This window comes from Trichoderma citrinoviride, assembly GCF_003025115.1.
Source record: "Trichoderma citrinoviride strain TUCIM 6016 unplaced genomic scaffold BBK36scaffold_20, whole genome shotgun sequence".
NCBI lineage: Eukaryota > Fungi > Ascomycota > Sordariomycetes > Hypocreales > Hypocreaceae > Trichoderma > Trichoderma citrinoviride.
The window spans coordinates 129,155-139,060 of NW_020194728.1; the positions used below are offsets into that span (position 1 = coordinate 129,155).

Here is a 9,906-nt window from a genome sequence, read left to right on the forward strand (position 1 = left end):
AATGAACGCTAAGCGGGATGAAGTCGCAATGAACGAAGATGGGCAGCTATGTAGGGCAAGGTGGTAATTATATCGTAATGATTGAATGAATGAATGACTGCTTTGTACATGGATCAGCTGAATCGGATGGTGAGCACTTTATACTACCTAGTGAGCAGCAGCAAAATAATCGTGCCCAAGAATTGATGAGCGAGCGAGGACAGACTGGTCTTGTAGACAGATGCCTTTGTCCATGTCCGTCCGTGTAAGTGAGGCAAAAAAAGAGGTCAAAAAGAACAGTTATGGACGAACGGGGAATCGAACCCCGGACCTTTCCCAAGCGATCATCTCTGACTCGAAGGTCAAATTATGCTAAGGGAAAATTATACCACTAAACCATCCGCCCATTTGCTGATGGATGGATTAGGCGGATTTGGCTACATGAAGCTAGCCTCGAAGATGGAGTGGGCCGTTTTCTCTGCAATGCTCACTTACATGATCTTTCATGTCCATCATCAACAGCTCTTGACATACCACAACATGTAGTATGCAATTCTTGATAGTCGACTCCAATTACTCAATCGTTCTTCTTTCACAAGTTCCATGTTTACCTTGTCATATCGAGATTACATGTACATCGTCCGGGCAGCTGTTTCACTGACAACGTTCATCAGCGCGCCACCCCCCTTACTCGTCTTACCATCATCAGTTGCCTACAGGCTCAAGGCACCTCCGCATCAAGTTGACATTCCTATTCCGGGTCCCCAAACCTTCGAAACACCAAGCCCTTTGGGAGCGGTCTAGCAGAAGGCAAGACATACAGCAGCAGCCTCGTCACGCCGTCCTCGTACATGACGCCGCCCTCGACGGGCACGTAGCCCAGCCGGCCGGCCACGCGCGGGCTCTTGGGGCTGTCCGGGTGCACAATGGCCATCATGTCGCGGACGCCCAGGTCGTCGCGGAAGTAGCGCAGGACCTCCGCGGCGGCCTCGGTGGCGTAGCCCCTGCCGCGGTGCTCGGGGAGCAGGATCCAGGACTGGTCGGGCATGAGGCTCCGCTGGACGACGTAGACGACGCCGATGCATTGGCCGTCGTGCTGCTGCGGGCCCGAGGAGGAGGAGGAGGAGTCTGCGCCGCCGCCGCCGAGGCGGACGAGCCAGATGGCGGGCTGGTCGGTCTTGCGGCCGCGGAGGATGGCGGGCTGGATGCGGCCGCGGGAGCGGTAGAAGGCCAGGGAGGCTTGGGCGTTTTGCGTGGCTTCTTGGTCCGTGAGGTCGAGGAGGTCGCCAACCATGGTTTTGAGCATTGTGATGAAGGTTTGCTCGTCGGAGGGCTTGCTGAAGTCGATGAGGGTGAGGGTGAGTCTCTGTGTATGGAGAATCGGCGCAAACTGCAAGGTTTCCTCGGTCATGTTATCGACGGCTTGAAATCAATGGCTTCGGGTGACTCTTTGGGGCTCATTGGATGTTGATTGAGAAGACGAGAAGACGATGAGTTTGTATACATGATTTTGCTTTTGCAGCCAGCTGACGTGGAGTTGTCAGATTTCAAACAGAAGGTTTACGCGTGCTGAGTGAGCATTAGCCTGGACTACTCGCTCTACAGTCCTTGGATCTATCACCTATAAAGAAAAGACTACGATCATTCTAGAATGTGGTGAAGACACAGTCTGTATTTGTTGTAAGAGTATCATTCACATGTCCAATGCAAACAACAACGGCGAATGGTAAGCGTGTAAGCCGAAGCTTCGGAGATGCTGCAGCCGTTGAGTGGATACATGACGAAGAGATCATGGAAGCGGGTAAAGGGCCCATTCACCACGTTCTAGAATGATTGTAGTCTTTCCTTAGCCTTCAACCGGTATGGGGCGAACGTGAGGCCACGAGTCAACAAGCATCAGGGGATGTCGGTTCTTTTGAGTTCTTTCCCGCTAGTATGGCCATATGGCTCCCCTGTCGAGAGCTACTCGTAGCCGGCTTTTTCGGCTTCGATAGTTTGCAGTTGGCCCATTCAATACGACTCTGCCCTCATTGTCATGCTTGATTGCAATCCATCAGAAGCCTTGAGCAAAAAGAAGGTTCGGGGAATGCAATTGACCAAATCTGCCGGCAGAGGCACACTCGCAGTGCGTGCCATGGCTGCCTGTGGTTGGCTGCGCAAACGCGACCAACAATGCGGCGCTTACAGGGTAGGTTGATATTCGGACAGTGGATGGGTGGTGTTGCATCACAATACAAGTGGCAAATTGTCTCTCCAACGTATTGAGTACAAGCAAGGATGTAGACTTCTTGTTGTTGTGCCGTCTTTGGTCGATCCGTTGCAGGCGCCTCGCTTCTCTAGCGGACGAGACGGCGCGGTGGGAAAAGGACCGGCCAATGAGGGTGGGAGGATATGAAGCCATCACCGCCCACCAAATAGGGTACGACTTTACCCTTACATGAACTACTTTATCCGCAAGGTACCGTTGTTTATTTAGTTTCCGACATTGCCATCTCCAGACTCCTCTGTGCTGAAGACGGTCGTATTCTTCTCTACTACTGGTGCAGTGCGCTCGTACGATGCAAACAAAGAGACGAATGAATGGCTTCCTCTTTCAACGGCACACACACACGGAGCCGTGCCCTGGCGCAGCGTCATTTGTCGGTGCGTATGTGTTTCAAAGGGCTTTTGCGAGCCTTGTGTAATACTGCAAGTGGACAGCAGTGACTTGAGTCTGTGCCATGCTTGTATGTATTGTCTTGGAGTAACCACCTTAATCCGCATGTATCCGTAGAAAGTCGGTAGGTAAGGTAGTTGTACATGCAGTTCATCGTGATCTGATATCCTCAGTCCCTCCCCCTTGCCTGCATCTCCGAGGGTCCTGCTGCAGACCGAGACACGTGCCACCGCCCGACTGCATCTGTCACAGCGGTGGATCTGAAACAGGTACCGGTACCTGGACGGCCGGGAAGCTGGAGGTAGCGTTTCATGTGCCCACAGCTTCAATTCTGCGCAGGGGGACCAGACGGGATTTCCAGGGGGAAGCGTGGATTGAGCTGGAGCACATGCAGAGCAGAGCAGCAGCACAGCAGCTGAGCCCACTTCGACAGCAGCGTGCTAGTGGACGCGGCACAGCGGTGGTGCAGAAGCTCGCTGCAGAGCGGCCCCTCTGTTCGTGGGCCGCCGGGGCGAGACACAAAGGGCCCCCTTGCTTCTTTGTTGTTGTCTTGTTTGTCTGGTGCTCATTTGCCGTTGTCTCGACCGTTGGAGTAACAGTGAGATTTTTTCTGAATTATCGAGACGGAAGACCATCCAATACAGGTACCTAGTATTACTATACCAAGTATACCTGTAATACAATGGGCATTAAAGCACCAAAGCATTTGGCCGCGGAGGGACAAGGGACCAGACGGTAATAACCCGCGCCATGAGCTTAGAGTTACCAAATAAGGTACAGTACCTTACTTGTAACACTCAGGGACGGGAACAGGCAAGGTACGAATCCAGGCACAGGTACAGGTACATACCGGCACGATAATGACCTTTTTTCGTCCCTCCCCAAAAGATGAAACAACACGATCCGCAGCACATCAATCTCAATCTTCGCTCTCCTCCCCCTTCTCCTCTCCCCCGACCGACACTGTACACCGTCCGATCGGCCTCGAATCGCCCTCTCGGATCGGCTGTGCGACCGCCCATACCATCACGGCAAACGGCTGGCCACTCACCAGGCACCGCACCCAGCCAGCCCGCCCAACCGGCCCCCCTGGCTCGGCCAAAACCCCCAAACCTCGACTGACGGGGGCGGAGCAGATCAAGCGCCATCAAATCAAAGCGGCGTGCAAAATGCCCCCACAGGCGCAGGCAGAGCAGAGGCACAAGGCTCTCGCTCCCAAATTGAGCCTCGTCACGTCCATGTCCCTTGCGTCGCGGCCCAGGAGCGAGGTTCCGCCCTCAACCACCACTAGCCCTCCGGCCAAGCCACTCATTTCCACCGATCCAAACGCCCAAAGGCCAGAGTCGCACTCGCAGCTGCAGCTGAGCACGTCCCCGACGCTGACGGCGACTGTGACCCGCAACGTCAATGCTTCGTTTCTGGATGACCCGACGCCAATCGAACCCGCCATGGCCGACCAACACGCGTCTAGAGGCAGAGTCCGCGACTCTCACGACCTCTCGCTGTCCCCACGCAACGTCACCCGGGACTCGCTGGTGAATAACATGCTGCTGTCCCTCGACCAGTTTTCATTGGGACACACCACCTCATCATCCACCACCCGCTCCTTTACGGGCAAGGCCCTGACCTACGACGACCCGCGGCCCTGGGCCCACGACTCCATCACCGGCAGCTTCTCCCACGGCTTCCGGCCCTCAGTCTCTTCGCCCTCCTCCTCCTCCTTCCGGCACCCGCAGCCGTCGCGCCACCACTACTCGTACAGCTCCGACTACGACGACGACTCGACCCGGACCTCGGTCCAGCTGCCCAGAGCCCGGAGCCGCAGCCCCAACCGTCGCAGGAGCAACAGCAGCTCGACTTTTCAAGCATCCTTTCCCAAGCCCCCCGCCGCCGCCGATTCTCCCATCCAGCGCGCGCGACCTCGAGCCAACACCGGCAGCAGCACCAGCAGCGTCAGCTACGACGCGGGCTACCCCCAGAACATTGCTGGACCTGCCAGCTGGGATCGCACCGGCTTCAGGCGCTCGGCGAGCTTTGATCTCGGGCCGCTGCAGGCGCAAACGCAGCTCAATGCGCCCTTGGTCTCCCCGTTCCACATCGACTTTCGTCCAGCTTGGCCTTGGATCCCGTCGACGCCGCCTCGGGATACACCAGCCGACCAGCAAACCACCAATTGGTAGCACCTGCCATGGCCTTGAGCGACTTCGATGCCGCCCCGGCGCCCAGCGTCAGCTACGGCAAGTCAAAGACCGAGCAGCTCGCCGCCTCCCAGTCTGCCGGCGGACTTGCCCAGCCCAAGGAGAAGCACGGCTTCTTCAGACGTGTCTTTGGTTCCTCCAAGAGTACCACACCCGCCCCTGCAGAGACGTTGACGTCGCGCCTCACCAGCCAAGTGAGCAACGTAGTTGCGCCTGCCCCCAAGGACGTTCCGCCGCAACCGCAGCAGACGCAGCCGGTGCTGCAGAAAAAGTCCTCGTCCTTCTTCCGCCGCCGGAAGAAGTCGGTTGCCGACGAGGCGCCACCGCTGCCCTCCGATGTGCCTCCTGTTCCCTCTCTCGCTGATGCGAATGGAAGCCTTCATCCCGACTGTGATCGGACCACGGACAGCCCTGCTGGTAGCCTGAGGCAAATCATGACCCCCTACCTGAAAGAGAGTGCCGTGCTCTCGCAACCTCTTGGCGATATCACCAACAAGGCAGCCGCCAGAGTGGAAGATGACGACGATGACTATAGAGCGGACATCCAGCGAGAATTCTCCCCCGACTACGAGCTGAGCCCGAACGCGAGGATCCGATTAGTCCAGAACTCGGACTCGGAGCAAGATCAACTGGCGCATGACAAGCCGGGTCGAGCCCCCAACAAGCTCGAGCACAGGAACAATTCCTTCCTGGACCTCGACGGAGGCAGTGACAACGAAGAGCCCCCTGTTCGCCAGCGGGCTGACAAGGAAAACGACGGACGATTAGCTTCTCCTACCGCATACAAGAGCAAAGATACCGGTGGTACTCTACGCGCCAAGAAGTCTCCGCATATCACCGATCAAGAGAGGTTTGGCGATGAACCTCTTCGTCCCAACATGACTCGCCCTATGACTGAACGCCGTTCGACATCCTATGCCTCGGCATCGACCGACGACGGAGATTACAAGACCGCCCCCAGTGCGGCTCCCAGCGTCCGCGTCGAACGATCGAGCGAGTCAAGTGCCAGGGGTCCGGGAACGCTGGACCTGCTCAAGAACCGAGACTTGGACGAACCCGAATTCGTCATTGGCGAGCCCACCGAGGACGAGCGACAGAAGGCGCAGCAGATATTCGACGGCTGTGAGGACTTCATCCCCAAGGAGAAGGCTGCCTCTTGGATGGGTGAGGAGGGCCCCATCCGACAGCGCACCCTGCAGGCATACATCGAGCTGTATGACTTTACCGACCTGAGCATCCTCAACGCACTGCGCAAAGTGTGCGGCCGCTTGATCCTGCGCGGTGAGACACAGCAAGTCGATCGCATCCTCGTGGCATTTTCCAAGCGTTGGTGCGATTGCAATCCTAACCACGGCTTCAAGGCAACTGGTCAGTTACACCTCTCCCCTTCCCCCCCTTCAGAGCAAAGGGTTTTCAGTTCTAATATCTTCCAGACGTCATCCACACCATATGCTACTCCATCATGCTGCTCAACACGGACCTGCATCTCGCCGATATCGAGCAGAAGATGACCCGTAGCCAATTTGTGAAGAACACTCTGACGACAATCACCCAGGCCGTGGAAGAGTCTGTTCCCGATGCATTTGACCGCCCCAGCATCTTGCCTGAGAGGGGCTCCGTGCTTCATGAGGCGGGACGGGCGGCATCCGAGCCGCAAGAGAAGAAGTCTTTCCGCAACTCATTCCGACCACCACCTCGCATCGATACCCAGATGGTGGATGCCCACGACGAGTGTGGGCCACTTGTCAAGTCTTCTTTTTACGGCTCAATGAAGGCTTGGGAGGAGCAGATTGAAATCGTCTTGAAGAGCATCTACAACTCCATTAAAGAAGATAAGCTGCCCTTGTTTGGCGCCGAACCAGAGAAGCACCTCCATACCATGCCGTCACAGAGCAATTTGTCCGTCATGGGCATGCTCAAGAGAAGCCCTAGCGTCTTGAGCAAGGCACCGTCGGAAAGCCAAATGTCGACGCGAGGCCGGCTCGCAGATAATAGCCGCAATGGCAGCTCACGATGGGCGTCCAAAAGCCGCTCACGAACCGGGCTCGGGCGCCAGGGCTTCAACTCCAGCCGGACGAGCTTCGACGACACCAATTCCCTGTGGAGCCCAGCCATGTCCTCTGCCACCTGGAGTCGCTACTCCCTGGGGCGGACCCAGGGCTCCATGTCTCAAGATTCGTTTGGCTCGGCAATGCCCCGAGGGGACTATCAGCAATCCATCGGGTTTGCAAACGCTCTTAGCCAAGCCATCGTTCGTTCTGACGATGCAAACCTCAATGATGGCGCGTCTGTCATGAGTGCCGATGTACCTGCCACGGGATTGCTGGACGACGAATCCCTAGAACTGGCTGGCCCTCCGTGGATAAAAGAAGGTCGAGTCATGCATAAGCATCACCTGGATGGTGTCGGCAAGAGGGCAAAGGATAGAAACTGGACCGAAGTCTTTGCCGTCATTCAGAGGGGTCAGATGAGTATCTTCTCGTTCAATACCCCCAAGTCGACAAGGCAAAAGAGCCGCACGAGGAACGCCGACAAGGCCAACGCCCCCGTCGGAGGCGGTAATTGGCAGGATAACGCCGTAAATCTGGGCACGTTTAACTTGCGACTGACCCTGGCGTCGGCACTGCCGTCTCCTGGCTATTCGCGGTCGAGGCCGTACGTGTGGGCGCTCAGCTTGCCCACAGGAGCCGTTCACCTGTTCCAAGTCGGAACCCCTGAGATCATCAAGGAGTTCGTCAGCACGGCCAACTATTGGAGTTCGCGGCTGAGCGCGCATCCGCTGATCGGTGGCATAAGCAACATCGAGTACGGATGGAGCGACAGCGTCATCAACAGTGCGCTCGCTGGCGCCAACAGTGACAATGCTTCCATCATGAGCGGCGGCCGGAACTCACGCCCTGGCAGCCGTGCCGCTCATGGTCGCCAGCCGAGTGTGCAGAGCGTCAACATGCCTTCCTCTAGCATCGATCTTGGATCCGGGCCCTTTACTTCCAGCGGACGCGGCAAGCTGCCCGGTGATCGCATCACCATTTCCGAATGGGCACCGCCGACGCAGAGCATGCGGCCGAGCCACTTGTCCGAACCGGAGCAGCTGGAGGCTCTCACGGCATACGTCAAGAGCATTGAGGATGACTTACAGAACCACAATCAACTGCGCAGCCCCATGCTTCTTGCCTTTACCCCCAGGGGCAGCAACGCGAACAAAGCTATGGCAAACTGGGAGCGCAAGAGCGCATACTTGCTTAGGGAGATTGTCAAGTTTCGAACTTACGTTGACACCCTGCAACAGGCAGAGGCCCGGAGGCGGGAGATTTATAAGGAGCGAGACTTGGCTCAACGGGCGGCCAGAGGCGAGCTGAGTGATGGCGACATGGACCTCAGCGACGAAGACGGTGACGAGACTCTGCGGCCCTGAACGTTGCTTTACATCATACCGATCCTTTTTCCCTTTGCTTGGAGAAGGGCGAAAAGGGGGAGGGAGACTGCGGACCCGCCTCGGAGATGTCGAAACCCTTATTCTAATTCCTTTTTTGTTTTTCTTTTCACTCCAATCATTATCCGTCTCATTTGTGCCTCGGCTACCGGCCGACTTTGATACCTCCTACTTGGACTTTTCTTCTATTACTGAAAGCAGTCGCGTCGATTTTAATGCTGGTGAAGGAGAGGGGGGACATATACTGTACTATTAGTTGCATTTCACTTCACTGTGTTAGTATCTTAGCTTGCCTGCTTGAGAGACAGCGTTATGGAATGTTGGAAGCATAAGCGAGCATTTGCCTATGAAAATAACAGCAATGGCTGCCGCAGCAGAGCGGTCATGTATTTTTGCATTCAGCGAAACCCGAGTTCCTGCATCGTCGTGAGGTGAAGAAGATGAGCTTTGAGCGAAGTGTATCAAGCAATTATCATTACTACTGAGTGTGAGACAAAGCGTTGGGCCTTGTGGCATTTTGAGCACCGATGTCTCCTTTGGTGAATATCGAGCTAATTATCTTTGCAGGCAAACCATGATCCGAATAAACTCGAACACGGTTGCGGTGTGCTTTCAACCTTGCGTCTTGTCCTAGCCCTCTACTCCCCCCTCCCCTTCCGTCACCCCCTTTTTCTCAAACAGCGAGAAGCCAAAGAAGGAACATCACAGCGGCCAGCGGCGAAGATGGTCTCCCGCTCGGCAGAGCCGCATTGCCGCTGTCGTCGCCGGCGCCGGTCTCGGAGGGATCCGGACTCTGATCGCCCGTCTCCGTCGGTTGGCCTCCGCTCCCGTCAGTGGCGGTAGTGGTGGTGGTGGTGGTAGGAGACGCCGCCGATGGCTCGCTCTGCGTGGGCTGAGAAGTTCCCGAAGGAGGAGGCGGAAGGGGAGGGTATTCTCCCGGGGCGGCCCTCTTGGCGCATCCCTTGACGTCAATGTCCTGCCAGCCGGTCGTCCGCTCGTCGTACAGGTACTCGATGCCGCCGCCGCCGCTGCCGTCGTCGGTCTCGTTGCACCCGCCGGCGTAGTCCTGGAGCTGGAGCGAGAGAAAGTACGCGGCGTAGGGATGATGATCCTTATCTGCGTCGTCGTCGCGGCCGGAGGAGGACCAGTCGGGCAGGCCGCCGGCCCAGGAGAGAAGGAAATGTAGTCGTAAACGAGGAGGAGGAGGAGGAACAAGGGGGGGAAAGAAAGTTTGTTGGAGTTGAAGAGGGAGAGAAAGAGAGAACTAGGTCAGGGGGGAAAGTTTTAGAGGTTGGAGCTGCGGTTGTTTGGAAAGACCGGTTTGTCCTTGAGGAGCCGCGGATGCTTTTGGTTCGTGTCTGTTTGATGAAGATGCTGCCGGTCGGGGAGAAGTTGTGGATGTTGTGTTGGGTGGTGGAGCTGCGGAGGAGGAAGCGGGTCGGCGTGTGGATGCGGTAGCTTACCTGCGGGGAGTTGGAGTGGAAAAGGTAACTGCCGCAGCAGGCGTTCTGGACCGTAGTAGTGGGGCCACTAGAGCTGAGACGGCTGATGCAATAGGGCCGCAGTTTCACCGGGGTCTGCGGGTACGTCGAGTTCGAGCCGTAGACCAGGCAGAGGTTGCGCTCGCTGGGGCCGTGGCA

General features: G+C 56.8%; 3 protein-coding genes and 1 non-coding gene across 4 annotated transcripts in view; 1 reads left to right on the forward strand and 3 right to left on the reverse strand.

The window, feature by feature from the left end:
* Window positions 1-282: 282 nt before the first annotated feature.
* BBK36DRAFT_t190 lies at window positions 283-385 on the reverse strand. The gene has a single exon. It is a non-coding gene; the product is annotated as a tRNA-Ala (tRNA).
* Window positions 386-799: 414 nt separating this feature from the next.
* Window positions 800-1,390, reverse strand: BBK36DRAFT_1093846 (hypothetical protein; the record flags this gene model as incomplete). Its single annotated transcript, XM_024889049.1, has 1 exon — window positions 800-1,390. A coding segment is annotated over one exon (591 nt), but the record flags the coding sequence as incomplete, so codon positions are not given.
* Window positions 1,391-4,083: 2,693 nt separating this feature from the next.
* Window positions 4,084-8,248, forward strand: BBK36DRAFT_1173005 (guanine nucleotide exchange factor; the record flags this gene model as incomplete). Its single annotated transcript, XM_024895814.1, has 3 exons — window positions 4,084-4,741; window positions 4,798-6,201; window positions 6,267-8,248. 3 exons carry the CDS (start codon window positions 4,084-4,086, stop codon window positions 8,246-8,248), a joined length of 4,044 nt encoding a protein of 1,347 aa, XP_024745259.1.
* Window positions 8,249-8,939: 691 nt separating this feature from the next.
* BBK36DRAFT_1173006 (glycoside hydrolase family 16 protein) overlaps window positions 8,940-9,906 on the reverse strand; it is a gene marked incomplete at both ends in the record, with an annotated part of 1,588 nt that continues 621 nt past the window's right edge. The window contains 2 exons of the mRNA XM_024895815.1: window positions 8,940-9,382; window positions 9,759-9,888. Of these exons, the coding sequence (XP_024745260.1) occupies window positions 8,940-9,382; window positions 9,759-9,888 (573 nt within the window). The remainder of the gene's footprint in view (window positions 9,383-9,758; window positions 9,889-9,906) is intronic.